At 41.2% G+C, this 27,117-nt stretch overlaps 1 protein-coding gene across 7 annotated transcripts in view; it reads left to right on the forward strand.

Moving 5' to 3' along the window:
• PHF8 (PHD finger protein 8) overlaps window positions 1-27,117 on the forward strand; it is a 94,904-nt gene that overhangs the window by 17,182 nt on the left and 50,605 nt on the right. For 5 of the 7 annotated variants that reach the window (XM_081808840.1, XM_081808841.1, XM_081808843.1 and 2 more), the window contains exons 3-14: window positions 3,887-3,972; window positions 4,341-4,449; window positions 8,675-8,835; window positions 9,452-9,593; window positions 10,936-11,122; window positions 13,321-13,477; window positions 17,953-18,046; window positions 18,416-18,522; window positions 20,293-20,384; window positions 22,843-22,932; window positions 24,776-25,078; window positions 25,839-25,942. In XM_081808840.1, coding sequence (XP_081664966.1) covers window positions 3,887-3,972; window positions 4,341-4,449; window positions 8,675-8,835; window positions 9,452-9,593; window positions 10,936-11,122; window positions 13,321-13,477; window positions 17,953-18,046; window positions 18,416-18,522; window positions 20,293-20,384; window positions 22,843-22,932; window positions 24,776-25,078; window positions 25,839-25,942 — 1,632 coding nt within the window. The remainder of the gene's footprint in view (window positions 1-3,886; window positions 3,973-4,340; window positions 4,450-8,674; window positions 8,836-9,451; window positions 9,594-10,935; window positions 11,123-13,320; window positions 13,478-17,952; window positions 18,047-18,415; window positions 18,523-20,292; window positions 20,385-22,842; window positions 22,933-24,775; window positions 25,079-25,838; window positions 25,943-27,117) is intronic. The other 2 variants (XM_081808846.1, XM_081808847.1) reach the window with 1 other exon arrangement.

Consider the following 27,117-nt stretch of genomic DNA (forward strand, 5'->3'; position numbering starts at 1 on the left):
AGATCTGTGATCCATTTTCAGTTCATTTTTGTGAAGTGTACAAGGTCTGTGTCTAGATTCATTCACTTGCATGTGGATGTCCAGTTGTTCTAGTACCATTTGTTGAAAAGACTATCTTTTTGTCCCATTTGCTCTATTGTCAAAGGTTAACTATATTTACGTGGATCTATTTCTGGGGTCTCTATTCTGCTCTATTGATCTGTTTGTCTATCTTTCATCAGTACCACACTGTCTTGATTACTGTAGCTTTATTTTTTTTTCAAATCTTTTTTGTTTTTTATTTTTATTTTTTTAAAGATTTTATTTATTTATTTGAGAGAGAATGAGAGAGAGAGCACATGAGAGGGGGGAGGGTCAGAGGGCAAAGCAGACTCCCTGCCGAGCAGGGAGCCCGGTGCAGGACTCGATCCAGGGACTCCAGGATCATGACCTGAGCTGAAGGCAGTCGCCCAACCAACTGAGCTACCCAGGCACCCTCTTTTTTGTTTTTTAAAGATTTTATTTATTTGAGAGACAAAGAGAGAGTGCATGCATGAGCAGGGGGGAGGGGCAGAGGGAGAGCGAGAAGCAGACTCCCCGCTGAGTAGAAAGCCCAACGTGGGGCTCAACCCTAGGACCCTGGGAGCTGAAGGCAGTCGCTTAACCAGCTGAGCCACCCAGGCGCCCCTGATTACCATAGCTTTACAGTAAGTCTTGAAGTTAGGTAGCGTCAGTCTTCCAGCTTTGTTGTTTTCATTCGATATTGTGTTGGCTATTCTGTGACTCAGATATTTTGGACAGTGTGAATTTTTTGTGGCACCAATCCAATGGGTGATTTTTCTCCAGCCATGTCCAATGGTCCAGTGTTACGTGGTTGGATTGAACCAGGGTTGGGATTTGCACATGGGGGTGATGGAAAGGCAGCGGGGCAAGGGAGGATATCTGTAGGAGAATGGCTGAAGTGAGGAATGCTAGAATATAAGCCGGATTGGGGAAGAGGGGTGAAGTTAAGAATAGGTGAAAAGTAGGATCAAGGGATTTTGAGGGCAAAGAACATGTATAATGAATGAGAGCTGGATGATTACATTTGTGGTCACATTGTGTAATGTATGAGTTTCATATTCCAGATGTGGAGCAATTGCAAGTGTTGACAAGGTCTGGTTGATGACCATGAGAATTGATAGCTGAAAGGGGAGTGGGCAGAGCAGCCTCTGAAGATGAGAAAGTCAAAGAGCTAAGAGGCCAGGATGTTGGGCCTCTGCATCAATACTGATGTCATGTGGGATGTTGGCAGGACGTGGGATGGAGAGAAATCTGTGAGCCGGTTCTTTAATGAGTGAAAGGGTTATGCTGGGGAGTTGAGTAGCTGACAGTGAAGAGGAGTGGGAAGAGGCATGGCTAGATGATACGAAGCTCAAGGGAGTAAGAGATCTTACACACGGGTAGAGGAGAGATGATCTCAAAGTCTCACTGGAGAGTGAGGGGAATGTCTACCCCCAGCGCAGCCCTGAGTTACAAGGGGCTGGTAGAATGCACAACTTCTGCCTGACAGGGCTAGCACAGTGCTTCTTAGACTTTCTGTGGCTAAGAACCAGATTGGTTGGTTTAACTTTCCAATCCGTAATGGACCAATCATTTGGCAAAATCAAAAATGAATTGCTAGAAAAATGGTTGAACAAAAAAAGCTATACAAAGTACAAGCCCCAATTTTTTTTATTGTTAGATTCAACAATAGACATAAAATTACTCAGTCAAATTGCCATACAAGTTTTTGGATGCTTACTCTGACTTTTTGTACTTAACTCAACATTAGTCTGTGGACCACAGTGAGTGGCACTCGTACAGGGAAATGGCTTTCTCCTAGGAGAAGCTGCCATCAGTTAAGCCAGGAAGGTGAAGAAGGAGTTTGTTGAAGGGGATGTGAATTAGAGAGGTTTTTTTACCAAGGAATAGGGTTGCTGGGGGTACAAGAGAAAAGTTAAGAATGTCGATGACCAGTGGATGTTTGGGGGTAGAAAACACACATAGCTATATGGGATGAAAGTTCAGGAGAGAGGAACAACTGGAGGGGTTCCTTCTTGAGCAGTGTCCAAGGCTAACGAGTGTAAGACAGAAAGTATATAGTTCAAGGAAGTGAGTTAATGCTACAAGGTCTGGGGAATATATTTACAGAAAGTTTAGGGGTGCCTGGGTGGCTCAGTCGGTTAAGCAGCTGCCTTCTACTCAGGTCATGATCCCAGGGTCCTGGGATCGAGTCCTGCATCTGGCTCCCTGCTCAGTGGGGAGCTTGCTTCTTCCTCTCCCTCTGCCTCTCGCCCCCTGCTCATGCTTGCTCGCTCGCTCTCTCTCTCTCGTGCTGTCTCTCAAATGAATAAATAAAATCTTAAAAAAAAAGTTTAGGCAGGTGAAGGGTGAGGTGTGCTTCTCTGTGCTCACTGTGCTAAGCACTTTATATACATTCTCTGAGCCCTTAAAAAAAAAAACCTACCAAGTTGATGGTGATATCCCCAATTTATATTGATATGCAGCAGGTTTTACAGGCATAGGGTTAGCGGTTGGGACGGTGGTGGGGTCCTGATCCCAGAAAGTCACTTTGTGAACATGATCTCAGACAAAACAGTTAATAGAGTTCTGCCCTATTTTTATGCTCCCTGCTGTGTGTGGCTGAACAAGTAATTTAGGAGTTTGATCTTAGCCAGAAGTTATTAGGAGGGCTGCTGATGACTTCTTTGGTGAGGAAGGGTTTAATTTTGTAAGATTGCCACCTCACATACATGCAAACTCAAATTTTCAAAATGAAATCTTTTTTAGACATTACAGTATGAAATAACACATGTTCATTGTAGAGAATTAGAAAATGCAAATAAGGAAGAGAAAAATGACTACTTGTGATCCTTTGCTCAGAACCACTGTTGATTATAAAATACTCTTTTCAGTCCTTTTCATTTAGTCAAGTAAAATAGCTCAATAAAGTTTAAATTTTTTTTTTTAAAGATTTTATTTATTTATTTGAGAGAGAGAATGAGATAGACAGAGCATGAGATGGGGGAGGGTCAGAGGGAGAAGCAGACTCCCTGCTGAACAGGGAGCCCGATGCGGGACTCGATCCCGGGACTCCAGGATCATGACCTGAGCCGAAGGCAGTCGCTTAACCAACTGAGCCACCCAGACGCCCCAATAAAGTTTAAATTTTTGATTATATGTTGAAGTAAGAATATTTTGCACATATTGGTTAAAATAAATATTAAAATTAATTTCACCTGTTTCTTTTTACCTTTTTAATATGGCTATTAGAACATTTAAATTTACATATTTGGCTCACATTATATTTCTGTTGGACAGCACTGTTCTAGAATCTCTTCTAGCTTTGACCATTCTGTGTCTTTTTTTAAAAAAAATAAATATTTATTTATTTTAGAGAGAGAGTGTGTGTGAGCAAGGGGAGGGGCAGAGGGAGAGGAAGAGAATCTCAAGCAGACTTCCTGCTGAGCATGGAGCCCGATACAGGGCTCGATCTCAGGACCCTGAGATCATGACCTGAGCTGAAATTAAGAGTCAGATGCTTAACCAACTGAGCCACCCAGGCTCCCCTTGACCATTTTGAGTCTTAATGAAGCTTTGCTGTCTACATTTTAAGCTCTGTTATAATTGTTTTAGACCAGTGTGGTTCAGTATAACTTTTTGTATTAATGAATATGTTTGATGATATGCCCAATACGGTAACTTTTAGCCACATGTGGCTCCTGAGCTTTTGAAATATAGCTAGTATGATGCAGGGAATGCATTTAAATTTTATTTAACTTGAATTAATTTAAATGTAAATAGTGATGTCTACTGGACAGCACAGTTCTAGACCTTATGAAAAATAAAATTTCTATAAACCTTGACTGATTTTTCTCTTTTCTAGTTGTGTTGGTGTTGAAGAGGAAAAGGCCGCTGACATCGACCTCTACCACTGCCCCAACTGTGAAGTCTTACATGGGCCCTCCATTAGTAAGTAGATCTTGGGGTTTCCAAGAGGAGATGGTCCAGAGGTGAGACAAAGCAAAGGAAGCTTGGAAGGGAGATTGCCTTTGCCTGAATGCTTGGGAATTAGCAAAAGCCTGTGTAGGCCCTGCAGGCTATAGCAGCTGTCCCACTGAGAGGGCAGAAGTGCAGAGCTTTATCTCCCTCAGGACGTCCCCAGAGGAAGCACCAGCCTCACCAGGAACTTGCCCTGAGTTTGTCAGGGCCTCGTTGACTCCAGGTGCTCCAAGAGGTTGTTAGATTGGAAGAGAAGCAGGATCTGCTGAAGCCTTTGCTCTTGGAACCATAGCTCATGGCCATTCGGACTCACAGTCTCATGTCTTTTTCTGGCTTAGTGAAAAAACGCCGTGTATCTTCAAAAGGGCATGACACACACAAGGGGAAGCCAGTGAAGACTGGAAGCTCTACATTCATTCGAGAGCTCCGGAGTAGGACCTTTGACAGGTAAGGGTTGGTGAATGCCAGGGCTCTGGGAGGCTAGGATCCATCTCTTCCCAACTTTCCCACTAGCTGTCCTATTAGGTGCCTCCCCCATTTGGGAATATCTGCAGGGTTCTGTGTGTTCCCTTTGGGGAGGGATCTTCTGTTTTAGTCATTTTCTTTTTTAAGATTTTATTTATTTATTTGAGAGAGATCAGAGAGAGCACAAGCAGGGGGAATGGCAGAGGGAGAGGGAGAAGGTGACTCCCTGCTGAGCAGGCAGCCCAATGTGGGGCTCGATCCCAGGACCCTGGGATCATGACCTGAGCCGAAGGCAGACACTTAACTGACTGAGCCACCCAGGCGCCCCTGTTTTAGTCATTTTCTAAGAAACATTGTTAGAGTTTCATTTAACATGCAGAGTATGTTAACGTCTGCTTGTAAAAACTTTTGGTAGATTGGGAATCAGTTTTCGCCTGTCAGGAGAGGGTAGTTACATGCGCCTAAGGAATGCTTCAATTAGGAGTCTAAAAATCAGAAAGTTTAATTCTCTCATTGTAGAGAAAAGGAAACTTTAAAAATAAAAAAAATGTTTGGGTGGTCAAGTATTTCTTTTAAATCAAAAAATATTTCCCCCTTTTAATCTGTTTTTTTTTTTTTTTTTAATTTTTATTTCAAAATTAAACTCTGCCCAACATGAGGCTCGAACTCATGACCCGGAGATCAAGAGTCTCATGCTCTACTGACTGAGCCAGCCAGGTGGCTTTTTTTTCCCTTTTAAAAATATCAAAATGGACTTATTAAAAATAAATTACTTGAATAAAAATGAGTTAGAAAAAGTAATGAATAAAGTACTCTCTTTTGCTTAGCTTTTAATTCATGCAACCATTTTCAGTTTTCCTGTAATTGAAATGTTATTTAGAAAATATGTGTTTCTTCAACTTAATATTCTTTGATTTGTTTATTCAGAGGCAGTGAGTCTCCTTTCTCCTCCCTCAGATCTCTTCAGCCAACCAATGTCTTGTGCATTTTTTAAGAAATAGTTTTGTTTATATAAATGTGTGTGTGTGTATGTGTGTGTGTATCCTGCTTTTTCTAAAAAAGCATAAATACACTCTGTATTCTGCATCTTGCTTTTTTTTTTAACTTAAATTATATATCTTGGAGATTAATCCATAATAGCATATACAAATGTTTTTCATGGACATTTAGTATTCCATTGTATGCGTATATAACTTATTTAACCAATCCCATATTGAACATTTAAATTGATTCTAGTATTTTGCTGTTAGAAAAAAGTGCTGCAGTGAATGTCTTTGTACTTAAGTTTTTGCATATGTGGATAAGTATATGTGTAGATTTACTACCTAAAAGTGAAATTGCTAGACCAAAGAATATGTGCTTTAAAAATGTTTATAAATGTTGCTAAATTGTTTGCAAAGTGACGATCCATTTCATACTACCACTAGACACTGAATGAGGGTGGCTCTTTCCCTATATCCTGGCCAAAACACTCTTTACTATCAAACTTTTTTTTGCCTTTCTGATAAGATAAAAGTGAAATGTTTTCCCTTGCATTTAATTATGAAGAAGGCACATATATTTTTGTGCCTTTATAAGTCGTCTTTATTTCTTTTTCTGTTTGCTGCCTGCTTATGTCATTTGACAATTTTTCTATTGGGTTACGCCTGTTTTTTAACTGATTTATAATAGCTTTTCTGGAAGAAGATTTTATTTAAGCATGTATTATTGTTGAAGTATAATTAACATACAGTGTTATGTTAGTTTCAACTATACAGTATAATTGAGCAATTCTATGCATTACTCAGTGATCATCGTGATCCACATGAGTGAAATCCTATAGTATTTGTCTTTCTCTGACTTACTTCACTTAGTTATATCTTCTAGGACCATCCATGTTGCAAATGGCAAGAGCTCATTCTTTTTTATGGCTGAGTAATATTCTGTTGTGTGTGTGTGTGTGTGTGTGTGTGTGTGTGTGTGTACACCCACATCTTCTTTATACATTCATCTATGAATGGACATTTGGGTTGCTTCTATATATTAGCTATTGTAAATAATGCTACAGTAAACAATGAGGTTATCACCTTACACCTGTCAGAATGGCTAGAATAAAAAAGATAAGAAATAACAAGTGTTGGAGAGGATGTGGAGAAAAAGGAACCCTTGTGCACTGTTGGTGGGAATAAAACTGGTGCAGCCACTGTGGAAACAGTATGGAGGGTCCTCAAAAAATTAAAGATAAAAATATCATATGAACTAGTAATTCTACTACTGGGTATTTACCCAAAGAAGATGAAAACACTAATTCAAAAAGATATATCACCCCTAAGTTTCCTTGTAGGAAATTTTAATTTTTATATAGTTAAATTTATTTATTGCTATTTTTAATTACTACTGGGCCTTTGTCTCTCCCATGTTTTTTCTACTACTCTATGACTTCATGTTTTTCAATTTAATCTTAGATCCATCTAGAATTATGTAAAAGAGTGAGATAAACATTGAGCTTAATATTTTTCCAGATGTTTGTTCCAACACAACTTGGCCAAATAGTCTATTTCTAGCATGATTTAAAAAAAAAAAAACTGTTTTCTAGTTAACTAAGTGTATGTGTTGAGAAAGTGGTTGTAAAAATTGTTTTTTTAATCAGTCTTGTCTTTTTCTTCTTTTTTAAATTTATTTTAATTCTAGTATAATTAACATACAGTGTTATATTAGTTTCAGGTGTACAATCTAGTGATTCAACAGTTCTATACATTACTCAGTGCTCATCATAATAAGTGTGCTCTTTAATTCTCGTCACCTATTTCGCCCATCCCCTCCACCCACCTCCCCTCTGGTAACCATCAATTCGTTCTCTATAGTTAAGAGTCTGTTTTTTTGGTTTGTCTCTTTATTTTTCCTTTGTTTTGTTTCTTAAATGCTACATTTGAGTGAAATCATATGGTATTTGTCTTTCTCTGACTGATTCATTTAGCTTAGCAATATACTCTGTAGCTCCATCCATGTCGTTGCAAATGGCAAGATTTCATTCCTTCTTATGGCTGAATAATATCCATTGTGTGTGTATATATATACACATATATACCACATCTTCTTTATCCATTTATCTATTGATGGACACTTCGGCTGCTTCCATAATTTGGCTATTGTAAATAATACTGCAATAAACATAGGGGTGCAGATATCCTTTCGAATTAGTGTTTTCATATTTTGGGGGTAAATACCCAGTAGTGTGATTATCGGATCATATGGCAGTTCCGTTTTTATTTTTATTTATTTTTATTTATTTTTAAATATTTTATTTGAGAGAGAGAATGAGAGAGAGAGAGAGCACATGAGAGGGGGGAGGGTCAGAGGGAGAAGCAGACTCCCCGCCGAGCAGGGAGCCCGATGCGGGACTCGATCCAGGGACTCCAGGATCATGACCTGAGCCGAAGGCAGTCTCCCAACCAACTGAGCCACCCAGGCGCCCTTTATTTTTATTTTTTTGAGGCATTTCCATACTGTTTTCCATAGTGGCTGCACCAGTTTGCATTCACACCAACAGTGCATGAGGGTTCCTGTTTGTCTACATCCTCGCCAACACTTTTTTCTTGTTTTTGATTTTAGCCCTTCTGACAGGTGATATCTCAGTGTAGTTTGGATTTGTATTTTCCTGATGATCAGTGATGTTGAACATCTTTTCGTGTGTCTGTTGGGCATCTGTATGTCTTCTTTGAAGAAATATATGTTTGTGTCTTCTGCCCATTTTTTAATTGGATTACTTGTGGTTTTTTGTGTTGAGTTGTGTAAGTTCTTTATATATTTTGGATACTAACCCTTTATTGGATATGTCATTCAAAAATCAGTCTTTTCTCTTTATTTGCCAATGTTTTAAATGGGTGATGCTGCTCTGGGTTAGAGGAAATTAGCTAAATTTGCAGATACATTTTTCTTTCTGAGCAGGCTATTGGCTGATTTCTTCTTTTGCCATGCAGCGAAGAGTACCCTATTGACAAGATATCCTACGTTTAGCTCCCCACCTCTGCCAGTGACCAGGCTTCTTGCCTCAGACAGGTCATTTCTTTCCTGGCACATGAGGTGTGTGCCATTAGTTGCCGGCCCACATTAAGGTCCACTAAGGAAGGCCCCACCCCTTGGTGTGAATGACGTGAATGACGGCATCAAGTGAGGCCTTCAGTGGCAGAGCCTCTGGGGCTCAGGCTTTCTCTCACGTGGCCCACAGCTCAGATGAAGTGATTCTGAAGCCCACTGGAAGTCAGCTGACTGTGGAATTCCTGGAAGAGAATAGCTTCAGTGTGCCCATCCTAGTCTTGAAGAAGGATGGACTGGGGATGACGCTGCCCTCACCATCATTCACTGTGCGGGACGTGGAACACTATGTTGGTAAGCACCATGTACCCTCTTAACTGTGACATTGTTTACTCCCATCAAGTCTCGTGACCCTTCCCCTCCAGTCTACCTTTGCATTTCTTTTCTAGCCATCTTGGGAATCTGAGGTAAAGTGATTTACCCAGAGTCATTCTTTGGCAAAACTAGAACCCAAATCCTGCTTTTCTTTTCCTTTTCCTCCTAGTAGGCCACAACCCCCCAGGCTGAGCCCCATTTTTTCTTTTACTTGGGGAATTCCAGGGATCATGGTGGCCTCTCTTCTATTGAGATGAGAAAGCCTTTGACTTTTGCCCTCATGTGCCAGTTGTCTCCCGGGCATGAGTGTTTGGGGATAGCAAGAGAAGTGAGGAAACGGCCCAGGCACGTGGATTGTACTGTGAGTGAGGCTGTATGTCAGCCTGTTCTGTTGCTCTAGCAGGCCTGGATCCAACACATAGATCTAAGGAGAGTGTGAGGGATTTCTACCCCTACCTCCTAAACATGTGCACACAAATACAGTGTCTGAGGTGAGAAGTTTTGAGTGTCAGTCCATTCTGGGACAGGTGAGGAGGGGAGGGGAGGCTTCCCTGTTCCAAGACCACTTGGTGCAGAACCCATCTTTTTATTCCAGGTTCTGACAAAGAGATTGATGTGATTGATGTGACCCGCCAGGCCGACTGCAAGATGAAGCTCGGTGATTTTGTGAAATATTATTACAGTGGGAAGAGGGAGAAAGTCCTCAATGTCATTAGTTTGGAATTCTCTGATACCAGGTAGGAAGGGCAGGGGTAAGTAAAAAGCTAACAAAGTCCCTGGAACTTGTGATATACTGAGTATAAGTGTTTCTTTCCCTTCCTCTTGGTAGTTTCTTCCTTTGGGATGATGAGTTGGTTTATACTTTCTAGGGTAGATACCAAATTGTGTTTCTCTTCTACAGTTTCTAGCATTGGATAGAGTATATAGTAGCTATTTTAATTAATTTTTGTCTCCTTCAAGAGCTAGGGCAGCTTTCTTAGACCTTTTTTTTTGGTATTTAGACTGTGATATGGTCATTGTTTAACTCCCAGGATAGGTCCCTGGAAATAGATTTACTGAATTAACCCCAAGTAGTTTCTCTAGGGATAAGGTTTCTTAGATTTAAAAGAAAAAAAAAAAGCTGATAACCTTTAAATTATTCTCTGTGGACTCATGGACTCAATAGATATATGTAGTCTTCTCTGTGCTCAGAACTGTGGGAGATCCCCCAAAATTATAAAATATCTGTACTTAGAAAGCTTACTGTGATTACTTATTTAACTTTTAATTTTGACATAATTATAGATTTACAGGAAGTTGCAAAAAATACACAGGGAGGTCCTGTGTATTTTTCAGCCAGTTTCCATCAATGGCAGCATCTTACATAACTATAGTGCAATATTAAAACCCTTGCTGTTGGTTTTAACATACAAAGTTAACAACCTGAGGATTTAAAAAAAACTGTTTGTACCTCACTTCATCTTGAAAGACTATTTGAAGTAGCTTACAGAGATACAGAGGGAAAAAATAGACAAAATTAGAACAAAAGGAAAATAAAGGTGGGGAAATAGGATGCATCTGGTGGGTGATCTGCACACAAAATGCATGTATGAGTGTCTGGATAGTTGGTAGAGAAGGACTGTAGAGTTTTCATTGAATTTCCTGAAGGTCAGGACAAGGAAGGGAGTGCAATATTATAAGGTTTGTGGTTTTACATAAGATAAAAACAACCAGATATTTGGGAGAAGTACTTCTTTATCTGAAACTGAGCTCTTGAGAGGTTTCTCTAATGATTCCTCATAAAGACAGTATGGGATGGGGACAGTACAGTAACTGTTATTGACCAAGTACCAAGTGAGTGGATCCGGGTTGGGAGAGTTATGAGCATTTAGTGGAGGAAATGATCTCCTTTAACTGGGGAATTCTGTGGAGCTGGGACTTGGGACTTCTAGAGCTGAGTGGAATGAGGATGCTGACCAGACTTACTGAAATAAGTGTTTTGTCTTATTTGACTCTCACTGGGATGGGGAACATTTTATTCAGGCTTTAACCTTTAATTCCCAGTCAGCTGACATCTGCTTTCCACCCCTTCCTTGCTAGGCTTTCTAACCTTGTGGAGACTCCCAAGATTGTTCGGAAGCTCTCATGGGTGGAGAACTTGTGGCCAGAGGAGTGTATATTTGAGAGGCCCAATGTGCAGAAGTATTGCCTCATGAGCGTGCGGGATAGCTATACAGACTTCCACATTGACTTTGGTGGCACCTCGGTCTGGTATCATGTGCTCAAGGTAGGAATGAATGTGACTTCTAGAGGCAGCCTGGCCTTGGGCCTCCCTCTGTTTCAGGTGGCAGCAAAAAATAGGCTGCTGAGGTCTACCCACCTCCCAGATTCTGTTTGGGTGACATTTCCATATAACTACTCTTTTGTGGTTGGGCACTTAGTGGATATGCCATATAACTGTCTCTACAGTTTTGATGCTTAACATTTTTTTTTAATAACCTAAGGTTTTCTCTGACTTTTTATCTTAATTGAACCAATCTATACTCCTATGACTATGTATGGAAATGTCCATATTTACTGTAGAAATTCTTGGTAACATGAGAAACTTCGCCTCCCCCTTACCATCTTTATTGAGGTATAATTTATACACCATAAAATTAGTCTATTCCAAGTGTATAGTTTGATGACTTTTGACAGTTATATGTAGTCACATAACTGCCACTACCATCATAATAGAGCATAGGGGCACCTGTGTGGCTTAGTCTGTTGAGCGGCTGCCTTCGGCTCGGGGTATGGTCCTGGCGTCTTGGGATCGAGTCCCACATCGGGCTGCTGCTCGGTGGGAGTCTGCTTCTGCCTCCTACTCTCCCTCTGTTCTGTCTGTCTCTCAAATAAATAAGTAAAGTCTTATTTAAAAAAAAGATAACAGCATATATGACAAGTTTTTTTTTTTTAATGTCAACCTTCCTATGGGTAGTTTCCCTTTTAGTGGTTGTTAAAATTTTGTAATTAGCATATTGATTATCAATGACTATGAAGGACTTTTGAGGTCTGGAAAACAAATTTCTTAAGTATTTTTGATTCTTTTCCACCATCACACTATTTAATTTTCTTATCAGAAATGCCAAGGAAAGAGCAGAAAACTTGGATATGGCTCTTGTCCAAATGATCACGAATCTTAAACTAGTTGTTTCCATTGGTTTAACATGAAATTAGAGAATGTAAATCACTATTATGCAAATGTTAGACTTAACTTTTTTATTTTATTTTACTTATTAGAGAGAGCACAAGTGGGAGGGGCAGAGGGAGAGGGAGAGAGAATCTCAAGCAGACTTCTGCACTGAGCACGGAGCCCGATGTGGGGCTCGATCTCATGACCATGAGATCACCACCTGAGCCAAAACCAAGAGTTGGATGCTTAATTGACTGTGCCACCCAGATGCCCCTAACTTTTTTATTTTAAGATAATTCCTTTTTTGTAGAAAAATTTCAAAATGGTAGGAAGAATTCCTGTGTGCCCTTTACTTAGATTGCCCAATGTTACCATTTTATTATATTCTTTCTCTAAAGCAAACATAATACAGTAGTTGCCTCTATATATTTTTTTCTGAAACATTTGAGAGTAGTTGCAGACATGGTATCTCTTTATCTTATAATAATTCAGTGTGTATTTCTTGAAAATAAGAGCATTCTCTTATAACCACAGTATAGTTATCAAAATCAGGAAATTAATATTGATATAATACTATTATCTAATCTGATCTGATTCAGATTTCTCCAGTTTTACAGTAGGTAATTTCTAATGTTGCTTTTCTACATTGAAATTTATTATCATGAAATATTGGTTAAACTAATCAAGCTGTAGGTTGGGGATATTTTTGTACTAGTGGGCTTTTGTTTCTTTTCTGCCAAATAATCTATTTGGTGATTGCCCAAGCAAAACATAATTGGGAAATAAAATGTTTTTCCAACAGATAATCACCTAACATATAATCTTCTAGAAGTCCTTGGGCAATTACTGAACTTTTAAAGTTTTATTAGCTTTGATTGCAGGTGTGAGAAGGAACACTCTCTGTAAATGACATTTAAAGGCAAATTCAATTTTCTTTTCATCAGTAATGTGGCCTTAAATTCTCTTAGGGCTAGTAGTATTGATCTACTCATCTATAGAGGCCATTTCTCATTTGGCATTGCATCTAAAATAGGAGCTTTTGGTGTACATTTGTCCTAAGTTGAAAATTTTGTTTGAAATGCCCTTTCCAAATTTTTTTGTCAATCTTATAGAAGCTTAAAAGCACAAAGTGCAAAAGGACTTTTTAAAGTTTTCAAATCTACATGAAAATGATTCTTGGATGGGGTTGGGAAAGAATTCTGGCACATTACATGGTCTTGGAGCATGAGAGAGAGAATATCCTTTTGGAGATCCTCTGGAGGATTTTTCTGGAAACTTGATATTTTTGGCACCTCAACCTCTTTTTGTTTCAGGGTGAGAAGATCTTCTACCTGATCCGCCCAACAAATGCCAACCTGACTCTCTTTGAGTGCTGGAGCAGCTCCTCTAACCAGAACGAGATGTTCTTTGGGGACCAGGTGGACAAGTGCTATAAGTGTTCCGTGAAGCAAGGACAGACACTTTTCATTCCTACAGGTCTTCCCTGGGTCCCTCTGGGAGGGTTTCAGGAGGGCGGGAAGCAGATGGGAGGTTGTGGCACCAGAGCCAGCGCCTTCCCATGATGTATTGATTTGATTATGTGGGATATCCCTCTCATATCAGCTGATAACTCAGAACTGGACCACAGGAAAATTCACATGATGGCCAGTGGGCAGCATGGTCACTTCATGAGGTTGCAAGTGGGAAGTTCCAGGAAGAGGTTGATGGACTCCCTTGCACTGGGCTGATGTCAGCTTGGTGAACGGATAGGGAATAGGTCTCTCAGCCCCATGACTCTAGGGATAGTGACTGGGAGGCTGGCATTGCAGGCTATAAATCAGAGTGACTTGGGGTGGGGTGGGGCTTTTCCCCCCCTAAACAATACATTACAAGGCTTCACCCCTAGAATTATGAATTTGTAGGTCTGGGGTGGGATCTCAGTTTGTGTCTTGAATAGGTTCCCCCAGTTGTCTCAATTTGGGGAAGTTGACATCTTTACCATGTTGAGTCTTCCATGAACGCAGTATGTCTTTCCATTTATTTAGATTTTCCTAATCTAAATAGGGAGGCGGGGAGAGAGAGAATCTTAAGCAGGCCCCCAGCACAGAGCCTGAGATGGGGCTTGATCTCACAACCCTGAGATCACGACCTGAGCTGAAATCAAGAGTCAGATGCTTAATCGACTGAGCCACTCAGGTGTCCCTGTTTAGAGTTTTAGGGTAGGTCTGCTGGCAATAGACTTTCTTAGTTCTCCTTCATCTGTAAATGTCTTGATTTCCCTTTTATTCCTAAAGGATATTTTTGCTGGATATAGAATTCTGGGTTGATAGTTCTTTCCTTTAAGCACTTGGAAGAATGTTGTGCTGCTTCGTTCTGACCTCCATAGTTTCTGATGAGATTTTGGCTGTCATTCAAATTGTCTTTTCCCTTATATGTGTCATTTCTTGCTATTTGTAATTTTTTTTCTTTAGTTCCTAATAGTTAGACTATAATGTGTCTTGGCATGTATTTCTTTGGGTTTATATTACATGTGTTCATTGAGCTTCCTGAATGTGTAGGTTTATATTTTTTGTCATATTAGTGAAGAAATTTTTAGCTATTATTTCTCTGGATGCTTTTTCAGTCCCATACTCTAACTTCTTTTCTTTTGGATCTCTGATTATATGAATGCTATATATATTTTGTTGTAGTCCCACAGGTCCCTGAGTTTATGTTTTTCAGTCTATTTCCTCTCTCTTGTTCATATTGAGTACTTTTTCTTGTTCTGTCTTCAAGTTTTTTGATTCTTTTCTCCATTGTCTTTATTCTTCTGTCGAGTCTGTTTCATTATTTATTTCAGATATAGTATTTTCCAGTTCTAAAATTTCCATTTGTTTCTTATTTATATCTTCTCTTTTTTTGTTTCAAACATGTTTATAATTGTTCATTGAAGCATTCTTATGATAGCTCCTTTAAAATTGTCATATAGGGGTGCCTGGCTGGCTCAGTCAGTTAAGTGACTGCCTTCGGCTCAGGTCATGATCTCAGGGTCCTGGGATCGAGCCCCACGTCGGGCTCCCTGCTCAGTGGGGAGTCTGCTTGTCCTTCCTCTGCTCCTCCCCCACTCGTGTGCTTGCTCACTCTCAAATAAATAAATAAAATCTTTTAAAAAATAAAATAAAATTATCATATAGTTCTAGCATCTTTGTCCAATATGATATTGTATAATTCTGGATTTTCTTTTCTGTTGCACATATCTGTCTATTCATATATCAATATCATGTTGATTTGATTACATTGGTTTTATATAGCATGTTTAATATATGGTGAGGCACGTTACCTCCCCCCATACCCATCCACTTTTCTCTTTTATAGTTTTCTGTGCCCAGGCATTTATTAATTCATTTATTCATCTTTGAATCCTTTGCCTAATAGGGTGTCACATAATACCTTTTCTACCCTGGGCATTTAATAACTGTTTGATGAATTGAATTTGCCTACCAGAGATTTCAGTAGGATTGATTCGCTTATTGGTATGAAGTCCCATGAACTGGGTATAATCTACTTAGTTTCACAAGTATTGCGTATCTACTGAATACCCCCACATGGGGCTAGGTGCTAGAGACAAAAGATTGATAGGCCATTTCAGTATCATGTTCTAATAGCCACAATAGAGGCATTTACTGCAAGTTTTGGGAATGTGGAGAAGAGCACTTAGTCTAGCTGGAAGTTTGTGAAAATCTTCTCAGAAGAGTGACACCTGACAGGTAAGTATGGACTGACCAAGGAAAGAAAGGCAGAAAAGTCCTCTCAGACATAGAGAAAGGCATAAGCAAAGCAAGGCTGTGTGAAGTAGTTCATGGATACTGGAGCCTAAAGATCAAGGAGAAAGTGAAGCTGAAAAGTAGGCAGACTGAACTTATCCCAGAGGTGACTGGGGGACCATTGAAGGTTTATTTGTTTATGTAGCAAAAGAGACAAAGAATAATATAATAGACATTTATGTGTTTGTAACCCAACTAAAAATATAAAATATTACACATATATTTGAAGACTCCCATATACCTCTTCTCAATTCCATTCCCATTTTTCCCTCTCTGAGCTAGCCATTATTCTGAAGTTGGCAATATCCTCATGTATTTCTGTTCCTTTATTATACAGGTAATGGCTCATCAAGCCAATACCTAGGATTGTTTTACATGTTTTTGAATGTTATATAAATGGAATCATATTAGGTAATTCTTCCCAACTTGCTTTTTTCTCTGAACACTATGATTATGAGATTCATGTTGATAAATGTTCACTCATTTTACTTACTTTCCAGTATTCTGTGTATGAGTAAATGGCAATTTATCCATTCTCCTGTGGATGTACATTTCATTGAAGAATTTTGTGCGGGGATGACATGGGCAGATGTGTATTTTAGATATATCACTTAGGGTTGAGATGTGGAGGATAGACTTCAGAGATTGAGATTGGTATAGAGCAGTGGTTTGCAAACACTTTGGACTCAGGACCCCTTTATACTTTTTAATATCACTGAGGACCCCAAGACTTTTATTTATGTGGTTTGTATTCAATATTTACCACATTATAAATTAAAACTGAGAAAAATTTTAAATATTAATTCATTGGGAAATAATAAACTCATTACATGTTACCATGACTAATAATTTTTATGAAAAATAACTATTTTCAAATCAAAAAAATGTAGTGAGAAGAGTGACATTTACATTTTTGCAAACCTTTTTAATATCTGGATTAATAGAAAATGACTGGACCCTCAGGGCGCCTGGGTGGCTCACTTGGTTAAGCGTCTGCCTTCGGCTCAGGTCATGATCCCGGGGTCCTGGGATCGAGTCCTGCATCGGGCTCCTTGCTCAGCAAGGAGCCTGCTCCCTCTGCTTGTGCTTTCTCTCTCTCTCTCTCTAATAAATAAATAAAATCTAAAAAAAAAAAAAAAAAGAAAACGACTGGACCCTCAAGTCTGCTTCTGCATGTTGTGATATCATGTCATTCACCCTCTGGAAAACTCCACTGTATACCTGTGAATGAGGGTGAAAAAGACAAATAACTTCTTAGTATCATCATGAGCATAGTTTTGACCTTGCCTGTGCTCTCAAGGAGTCTCAGGGAGCCCTAGGATTCCCTGGACCATACCTTGAGAACTGCTGGTGTAGAGGAGCCAGTTTGGAGACTGTTGCAAGTAGCCTAGGTGACAGGTAATGAGGGATCTGAACATTGGTAGGATGGATGGATGGGGAAAGGGAGATGAATATGAGAGAGGTTTAAGAAGAAAAATTAGAAGGTCTCAGAAGGCAGTGTAGAGTCAAGGGGAAGGAAAATAATTGAGTTCCAACTAGGTGCATACTTCACAACCAACATATGAAGTAGATGTTTAGCTGGAAAATGGCAGACTTTGAACTCAGGTTTATTCAACACAAAAGCTCTTTGTGTTTTTTTTTTTTTTTCCAATATTTTATTTATTTACCTGACAGAGAGAGACAGAGAGGGAACACAAGTAGGGGGAGTGGGAGAGGGAAAAGCAGACTTCCCGTGGAGCAGGGAGCCCAATGCAGGGCTCGATCCCAGGACCCTGGGATCATGACCTGAGCCAAAGGCAGACGCTTAATGACTGAGCCAACCAGGAGCCCCCAAAAGCTCTTTGTTTTACCTAGAGTAAAGTTAGAAAGGGGAGACTTGGCGAGGAGGTAATGCCCTTCTAAGAGATGAGAGAGAAGATGGGCGAGGCAGCAGAGAGACTCGAAGTCGAGAGGAGGGAAGTAGAAGGAGTTTAATAACCCCATAAGTTGGTGCAGTTCAGGGTTATAATGGTGGCAGAATGGGTATTGGGAGAGTGGAGGAACTAGAACTTTCTAGAGTCACTGCCAGGTTGGCTGCTCTAAGAAGTTGTGTTTGAGCTGATTTGAGGCAGTGATGTCCAGAGGAGGTAAGGCCCTCTGCCAGCTGTGATTTTGCCATGTTACCTACAGGATGGATTCATGCTGTGCTGACCCCGGTGGACTGCCTTGCCTTTGGAGGGAACTTTTTACACAGCCTTAACATCGAAATGCAGCTCAAGTGAGTGCTGAAGCTGTTGTGATCCCAAGCTGGCCATTCGCATCTGCTAGAGTCCTTGGGTTCTCCCCTATAGTGAGGAGTGCAGCATAGGAGGAGGCAAGATGATCAGAAAGGAATAGATACTAGTTCCTGATAATGATCAGTGTGAGGATGAATACCCCTTCCTCACTTAGTCATTTATGTGACTTTGGGCAAGTCACATAACCTTTGAGCTCAAGTTTCCTAACCCACAAAGTTGGATTTTGCAGGGTAGTTGTGAGGATTAGAGATAATGGATATAAAGCATTCTAGAACATACCCCATGCATAGTAGGTGCTCAGTAAACAGGATCCTTGTTATCATCGTTGTTGTTGTGCCTACTTCTTCTAGAGCCTATGAGATTGAGAAGCGGCTGAGCACAGCAGACCTCTTCAAGTTTCCTAACTTTGAGACCATCTGTTGGTATGTGGGAAAGCACATCCTGGACATCTTTCGAGGTATGGATCCCTTTGCCAGCTGCCCCTTTTGCCCTGCTTCCCTGAGCGTGTGCATGCACGTGTGTGTGTACATGCAGATAACCATCACCTCAATGAAGATACAGTACTATTCCATCGCCTCAGAGATCTCCCTAGTGCTACCCCTTTATAGTCTCACCCATTCTTTCCCTTTGCATTATCCATAACTTCTGGAAACCGCTGATCTGTTTTCCATCTCCGTAATTTTGTCATTTCAAGAATACTATAAAATGGAATCATATATTGGGGCGCCTGAGTGGCTTAGTCGGTTAAGCGTCTGCCTTCGGTTCAGGTCATGATCCTGGGTTCCTGGGATCGAGCCCCGCATCGGGCTCCCTGCTCAGCGGGGAGCCTGTTTCTCCCTCTCCCACTCCACCTGCTTGTGTTCCCTCTCTCGCAGTCTCTCTCTGTCAAATAAATGAATAAAATCTTAAAAAAAATAAATAAATTTAAAACATGGACTCATATAGCGTGTGAACTTTTGAGATTGGCTCTTTTACTAAGTATAATGTAAGGTAGAGCATGGATTTTAACTTTATTTAGCAAAGGTGGCTGAAAAAATTGAATTACAGTGAAATTATCCCTATTTGCTGCTAATTAAAGTAAAACTCAATCTGGACAATCTCAGAGTTTCCTGAGTGTGCTTCCTATGGGGTGGGGACAAGGCCCAGTCCTGACCAGCCTGGCATCATTGTGTTGGTTCCCAGGTATCAGCCCAGGTAGAAGCCAGCCTGCTTTGATTCCTCTTTTCTGGTCTGTTTTGAAATAGAGAAGCCCCCTTGCTCAGACCTGAGATTCTTCAAGGTAACTTGGACATGAGGAATCCGTATTTTAGTTACAAAGAACCTCAGAAGCAGGCGTGCCTGGGTGGCTTGGTCAGGTTAAGCATCTGACTCTTGGTTTCAGCTCTGGTCATGATGTTAGGGTGATGAGATCGAGCCCTGCATTGGGCTCTGTGCTCATTGTGGAGTCTGCTTGACATTCTTTCCCTGCCCTCCCTCCCTCCTCTGCTCCTTCCCCTGCTTGCATGTGTGCACGTTCTCTCTCTCTCAAATAAATAAATAAATAAAATCTAAAAAAAGAACCTCAGAGTCCAGTGAGTACAGTCTCCTACCCACTACTTCAAGCCCTTACTCTGCTACCTAGACTGGCTATCACTTAACTGTTCTATCAGAGGCTAGATGACTAACCAGTTATTGCCTGTTCAGAACAGCTCGGTTCAGTAGAAAATTCTGTATTGAGCCAAAATATGGCTATTTTTCATAACCTCCTCCTGGAGTAACTCAGAATAAGGGCATTTATTAATGGCCCTTCAGATCTGTGTAGGTGGCAGTCAAGGTCCTCCTGAGTGTGGTTGCATTTTGAAACCCAAGAGGCAGAGCACTTCCAGTGTGGTAGAAGGAACACAGGCCTCAGATTCAGATAGACATAGCTTCAGTCTTGGCTTTGGCTCTTACTGGGTATATGCCCTTGGTTAAGTCTCTTTGCCTCTCTGAGCCTCAGTTTCCTGAACTGTAAAGTGAAGATAATGATACTTGCCTTAGAGGGCGGGCATAAGGATTACTGAGATAGTAGATATTAAATGCCTGGCATGTAGTAGGTACTCCTTAAATGAACGCTGTTATAAGAACTGAGATCTGGAGTTATGCTTAGAACTTTGAGTATTTTCTCTGGTTGCCTGAAAAAAAGTAACAATTCCTTCACTTCCCTGCATGGCTTCATGACCTTCTGCCTTCCTCTTTCCCCCTTTAGGTTTGCGAGAGAACAGGAGGCATCCAGCATCCTACCTGGTCCATGGTGGCAAAGCTCTGAACTTGGCCTTTAGAGCCTGGACAAGGAAAGAAGTAAATACACATTTTTCTCTACGTCCTCTAGAGTTCTGCCCTCAATAGGGGCTTGCTTTGTGTAGATGCTTTGGGGAGGTGGAAGAGACTGGGGAGGCTTGTGGGCTCCTGGGGTTAGAATGGAGGACTGGCCTAGGACTTCTTGGATTACATTTTTAAACCTTTCTCTCTGATTATAAAAAGTAATACATGCTTACTCTAGAGAATTAGAAAAAATGCAGAAGAGTATAGGAAGGAAAAACATCACCTGTAATTTTAACACTCAGAGGGAATTAACATTAACATTTGGGTATATTTTCTTCTGGTCTTTTTTATATGCATTTAAGAAACATGATTGCTATCACTCTGTACAGTTTCGTATCTGAGTTTGTTGGCTTATGTTCATTTTCCTGTGTCCTCAAAGTTCTCCAGAAACATTTAATAGTTAAATGATATTGTTTTGCAGGGTTGTACCATCCTTACCTAAGCACTTGTTCATTGTTGGCTTTATTTATTTGGGGGGTAGTTATAGAAAATCATGCAGTGACTGTCTGCACCAAGCTTTGTCCCTCATCTCTTGATCGTTTCTTCAGGATAGATTCCTAGAAGAGCAATAATTGGCTCAAAGTATATGAAAAAATGTAAGGCCCTTGATGCATACTGCCAAAATGGCTTTTTAGAAATAACACCTATATCCATCTATCCAATTGAATACGAAACAGCTGTAAAAGAGATTAAGGAAGTTTTCTCTGTACTGACTTGGAAAGATCTCCAGAATTTGTCAAGTGAAGGTGTACAACCATGTGCATAATGTGCCACCTTATGTGTTAAAAGGTGTGTGTGTGGGGGGGGAACCAGAATTATATTTGTATGTGCTTGTATTTGCCTGAAGACACAATCTGGAGGGATGTAGAAGACAGTAATAAAGGTGGTTACCTGTGGGTGTGGGTTAATGGGACTGATGGCAGGGACAAATATATATTGAGGCTTTTCAATATGTATCTTATTATATTGTTCGATTTTTGAGCTATGTAAACGGATTACCTACTCAAAATGTTGACTTTAAAAAAAAATTTTAAGAAATGGAAAAAAACAGAAGAAGAAATATCGGTATGTTCTCTTATGCTTTTGATATTCTTTGTAGACTTTTCCCCCTGTGTACAGTGGCTTAAGGAGACGTTCCAGCCATTGTAGGCTTAACTTGTACAATCTCTCCATTCTCGTTGCCAGCCTTCCCCTCAGATATCCTTGGACTTCATGTTTTGGGCCTTCTCTTCTCCTTGGACATATCTACACCTGGGCCTTAGCCTAGTCTTCTGTTTCTCCATATCCCTCAAGTGTGACTACCTTGGGTTTTCATTTCATGTGCCCCCCCCCACCATGAAGTGAACTTTAGAGGGACTCTGTCCCAGGAACAACAAAAGGGAAGGGGGATGAGTCCTAATTACTCATGCCCTGAGCCAGGATGGCCCCAAATAGCGTGGCCAAAGGGAGCTGGAGAAGAGTAGAACACAGATCCGAGGAGCCCATTCTCATGGACATAGTCTTTTGTGAAATGAAGATGACTTCCATGGGAGGTATTTGCTCCCTCACCTTTCCAGTGCCCCTGGGCCAGGAGGAGGGAGCTATTAAATTTATCCAGCTGGATCACATGGGTTCTCAGACCGCACCCCTGTCCAGCCACCAAAATAGAGTCCAGATGGCTTAAAAGAATTAAAGAAAAAGAATCAAACCATGGGAAATAAGAAGGTAATGCTGAGGAAGTTTTATCAGTCCTCTGGATACAGAAGTGAAGTGAAAACTGGTAGAAAAAATCACAACGGAAAAGCTTGAGAGATTGGTCTACATAAAGATGTAAATCTTGAGGACTCAAAAAGATTGCAAACAAATTAAAAGAGAGACACCCAAGAGAGGTCTCAGCCTGGGTTGCTGTTCCACTTCATTACAAGTGGAGAGACTGGGTTGTCCCCAGGGATCTCCTCCAGGTCTTGACTTTTTGAGGGGTATGGCCCAAGCCCATCACTGAGTTCCTCACACCCCTGGTGTGTGTGAGGTTTTGCAAATATTTCCTCATAGTCTGTGGTTTGTCTTAACAGCGTTTTTCAAAGAGAAGTTTTAGTTTTTTATTAAGCCCAATTTATCAGTTGTTTTTCTTTTAAGGTTCATGCTTTTCGTATCCTCAGAAATCTTGGTCTAACCCAAGGTCACAAAGATTTTCTCCTCTGTTTTCTTCTAAAGGGGTTATAGTTTTAGATTTTACATTTCAACCTTTGATCCATTTTGAGTTTGTGTGTGTGTTGGGGGTGGGCGCGGTACAAGATATGGATTGAGGTTCTTTTTTTGCATATGGATATCCAGTTGGTCCAGTACCAGTTGTTAAAGAGACTACCCTTTCTCCATTGAATTACTCTGGTACCTTTGTCAAAAATCAGTTGTCCGTTTATGTGTGGGTCTATTCCTCATGCCTTTTGTTTGACAGGCTCTGCCAGACCACGAGGATGAGATTCCAGAGACAGTGCGGACCGTACAGCTCATTAAAGATCTGGCTAGGGAGATCCGCCTGGTGGAAGTAAGAAGCAGGGGAGCAGGGGAGGCGTTTGGGAAGGGCTCAAGGCTCAAGTGGCAGGTCAGCCTTCTTCAGTTGGCTTGAGAGCTCAGGGGAAGGGTTGGGAAAACCCCACCAAGGACTCTGTTTATTCATTTAAATAATTATTGTGCGCCTCGAGTGTGCCTCACATTGGGCTAGGTGCTTATAATACATAAATAATTCATTGTCTGCCCACAAAGAACTCAGAATCTTGTAGAGGACCCTGGGCAAAGTCCACTGCCTAAGCCCCAGTTTCCTTGTTTCTAAAGTGGGGATAATTATACCTACTGAGGGGTTGTTAAAAGGGTTAAATAAGGTCATATAGGCTGAGCACTAAGGATAGTCCTTGGCACATAGTAGGTGTTCAATAAATTCTAATGGTGGGTCATGGTAGTTGTGGGTGGAGGTCATAGTAGTAGTCGTTGGTATTACTGTTTTGACTCAGTCTCTGCATTCTACAAAATGACAGTTCTCCCAGGTTAAACATGATTACAAAGCCATCTTTCAACAGGTGGCTTATACCACGAGGCAGTAAGGTGTAGATGGTAAGAGACTCAGAGAAACTTGGATTCCGGTTCCTGCTCCGTCACTTGCAAGCCTTTCAGAGCCTTAGTATCCTTATCTGTAAAGGGGGAATAACACCACCTTTTCAGAGTTTTAGGCTCAAGAGCTAATGTATGTAGAGCCCCTCGCACAGTGCCTGGCAGAGTAAGTACTCAATAAATGCGAGCCATTGTTATTAATAGACTTTGCAGCAAAGAGAGAACTCGGTGTGGGCTGGTGAAGTAGCAGAGGCACCAGAGGAGAATTGGACTTACGGAAGTTTAAACTCTCCTTTAGCTCAGGAGCTGTCAGTTTCCGTTTAGCACTCAGGCTCGAGGCACTAAGTCTATGCTGAAGGGTGGTCAGAGTGAGCTACTGGGAGGTTGGGCTTCTAGCCTCACCGCCTGCAGCATGTTTCACTGCCTACACCATAGCTTACATTGTCCACCTCCTACCTCCTTTTCCTCCATTCCCATCTGTCAGAATCCTTCAGAGTTTAGTTACAAGGCCTACCTTTTCTCTGGCTCTTTCCACTTAAACCAATTTTGTATATACAAAGCTCTGGGCTCATTAGAAAAGGACTTAGAGATGGATCATATCTGGTCCACTGGCTTTCAAATGTTTTAAAGTGATGGAACTTTTTTTTTTTTTGTCAAATGAGATCTTACCTGGAAGGTCAGTATGCAACCAATCAAAGCATAGCCGCTGTGAATAAGGTGAAGGCAAGAGGCTTCGACTTCCACATGTTCCTCTTGTTTGCCTTCCACCTACCTCCAGTCTTCAGGGCTCCTCCCAAGAAGTTCAGAGGAGCCACAAGGCATCTCTGAAAACCACCTTTCCAGTCTGCTCCTTTAATGTTGTAGCCGAGCAAACAAGGCCTCAGAGTAGTCCAATCACTTACCTGAGGTCACAGCAGACTTCGGACTAGAACCTGTCTCACATCCCGCAGTCCTTAGCGTTGGCCCCACACCATTTAGTACTCAAGTATTTTCTGTCTCATGCCAGCTGCATTTGGAGTCTTGTCTCCAATTTTGACAGTAGTGCTGGGCTTTTTCTCTGCTCGTCTTCTCCTTACTTGTCAATGGCCGGGTGAAGGAATGCCACCCAGTAAATTCTTGATGGCGGACTCGTTGTGAAAAAACTAGGGTGTGCATCTGGATGTGGAGCATCTGGAAGCCACTTCCACGGCAGTACTGCCAGTGCCATGAACAGACCTCTGCTCTTAGCATAGAGAGAACCCTGGAGTAAGCGCTAACCCCGTCGTGTACTGATACTCTTGTAGGATATCTTCCAACAGAACGTTGGGAAGACGAGCAATATCTTTGGGCTGCAGAGGATCTTCCCAGCTGGCTCCATTCCCTTAACCAGGCCAGTCCATTCCACTTCAGTATCCATGTCCAGGCTGTCACTGCCCTCCAAAAGTGGTTCAAAGAAGAAAGGCCTGAAGCCCAAGGAACTCTTCAAGAAGGCAGAGCGAAAGGGCAAGGAGAGCTCAGCCTTGGGGCCTGCTGGCCAATTGAGCTATAATCTCATGGACCCATACAATCATCAGGCACTGAAGACAGGCTCTTCCCAGAAAGCAAAGGTGGGTGCTGGCCCATGGGTTCAGCCCAGCCCTTTTGGGTCCCTTGGAAGAGCAGGGGATCGAAAGGATTGTCCTGTCTTCCCACCTCCCTTAGGGCCCCTGGTGTTTGGCTACCAGTCCCACTCATTTAACAGGCATTTATTGAGACCTTGTCTGTGCTGGGCACTGTGATAGGTGCTGTGACCATAACCCTCAAGAGGCTGACAGGCTAGTGAGAAAGACAGGCATAAAAACAAATGAGTGCAATGAGGTATTGAGGATGCCATAATCAAGGGTGTGTGGGGGACCCTCAGACACAGAGGGGGGATGAGTTTATCCGGGTAGGAGTGATGGTCAGGAGCTCTTCTCAGAAAACATGACACTTGAGCTGAATCTTGAAATGCTGGATGGGAATGACATTTAAGAACATGGCATATGAGTGTCAGGTTGGAGTCTTGAACAGGTCCTTAAGAAAAGCCCTTCTCCAGGGCTCCACCTTGCTTCAAGATTGTGGTGCTCTCCATGGGCACGTGAAGATGCACTCCCTTCTTTTTAGGGAACACGTTTTGCAAGATTGATAGGTTTCCCCTGAGGTAGCCATACGTTCTCAATCTCCTGTTCTTGTGATCATTGGGGGTGGGGGTGGGGGGACAGTGTAGCAGGAGGCCTTGGTTCAGGTGGTTTTAACAGTGAACTCAGCCAGTGAAACCGGAAGGAACTGGTCATCGTGATTCACATGGGAGTCCCAGACAGGTGACAACTGAGCCTCCTCCTTCTGCAGTTCAACATCACTGGTACCTGCCTGAATGACTCAGAGGATGACTCGCCAGACTTGGACCTTGATGGGAATGAGGCCCCGCTGGCCCTGTTGATGTCTAATGGCAGGTGAGGTGGGAAGAAGGAACACAGAGATACTGGGACTGTCAGTGGCAACATGTCACTGAGACCGGGCATGGAGTTGGGACCTGGGGCTGGGACATGGGTGGGGGAAGGACTGTACTTGGGGAAATACATTATCGGGTATCATTGCTTAGTTCAGAGAACCATGGTAGTGTTGTGGGAGAGGCCTGGAATCTAACTGGCAGTCTGAGAAAAATCTTGTATGAGTTTTAGAAATTTCAGATAGTCAGTGGGTCAGAACCACTGGCAGAAATAAGAGGGGATATAGCATGCTGATTAAGAGCATTAGTTTTTTATATGCCTTTTGCTATTAGATTTTTAGGAATTTTGCAGAAATATTTACACAGGTATGTTAAGAGAAATGTTCAGTGTTTACAGCATCGTTGTTTGTAAATAGTAATTGGAAACGTGTTCATCAATAAGGGTTGGTTAAATGAATCATGGTACCTCTGTAGAATAGAATACCATGTAGCTGTTAGAGAGAATGAGTTTAATATCTGTTGGCATGGAAAGGTGTCCAGGATATATACTTAAGTGAAAAAAATCAGGTTACAAAATAATACATAATAATAGTCCTATTTTAATTTTTAAAAGAAAGGGGTGTGTGTGTGTGTGTGTGTGTGTGTGTGTGTGTGTGTATGCTTGTATAGAAAAGTGGCATAGAAGACTTCTTTATTTTTAATTTAACTTTTTTGAAGAGGTTTAAAATTTAATATATGCAGCTTAAAATTGAAAAAGTATGCAACAATATAGAGTGAAAAATTTTATTCCCGCTCCTCCCTGTTCCCCAGCTCCCCTCCCCACAGACAACCAGTGTCAATGATTTTCTTCTAGAGATAATCATACATATTCATGCAAATATATTTGTTATATATTTTATACTTGTCACATTAAACTTATAAGAGTAGTTGTCTCTGGAAAGTAGGATAAGGGAGCCAGGAGAGGAAATTTTCACTTCAGTAGCATTTGAATTTTGTACAATGAGCATGTATTACTTTTCTTAAAATAATTTCTAACAGAACATTTTCTAAAAGAATAAAATAAAAGCATTCACAACAAAAAGCATGGGCTTGGGAATCAGACAGTCCTGAGTTTGAGTCCCAGCTCTGAACATGAATTCACTGTGTGACCTTGGCAAGTTAATTAACCCTGCACCTCAG

Source organism: Leptonychotes weddellii, chromosome X, assembly GCF_054177405.1.
Source record: "Leptonychotes weddellii isolate Sample4059 chromosome X, ASM5417740v2, whole genome shotgun sequence".
Classification (NCBI taxonomy): domain Eukaryota; kingdom Metazoa; phylum Chordata; class Mammalia; order Carnivora; family Phocidae; genus Leptonychotes; species Leptonychotes weddellii.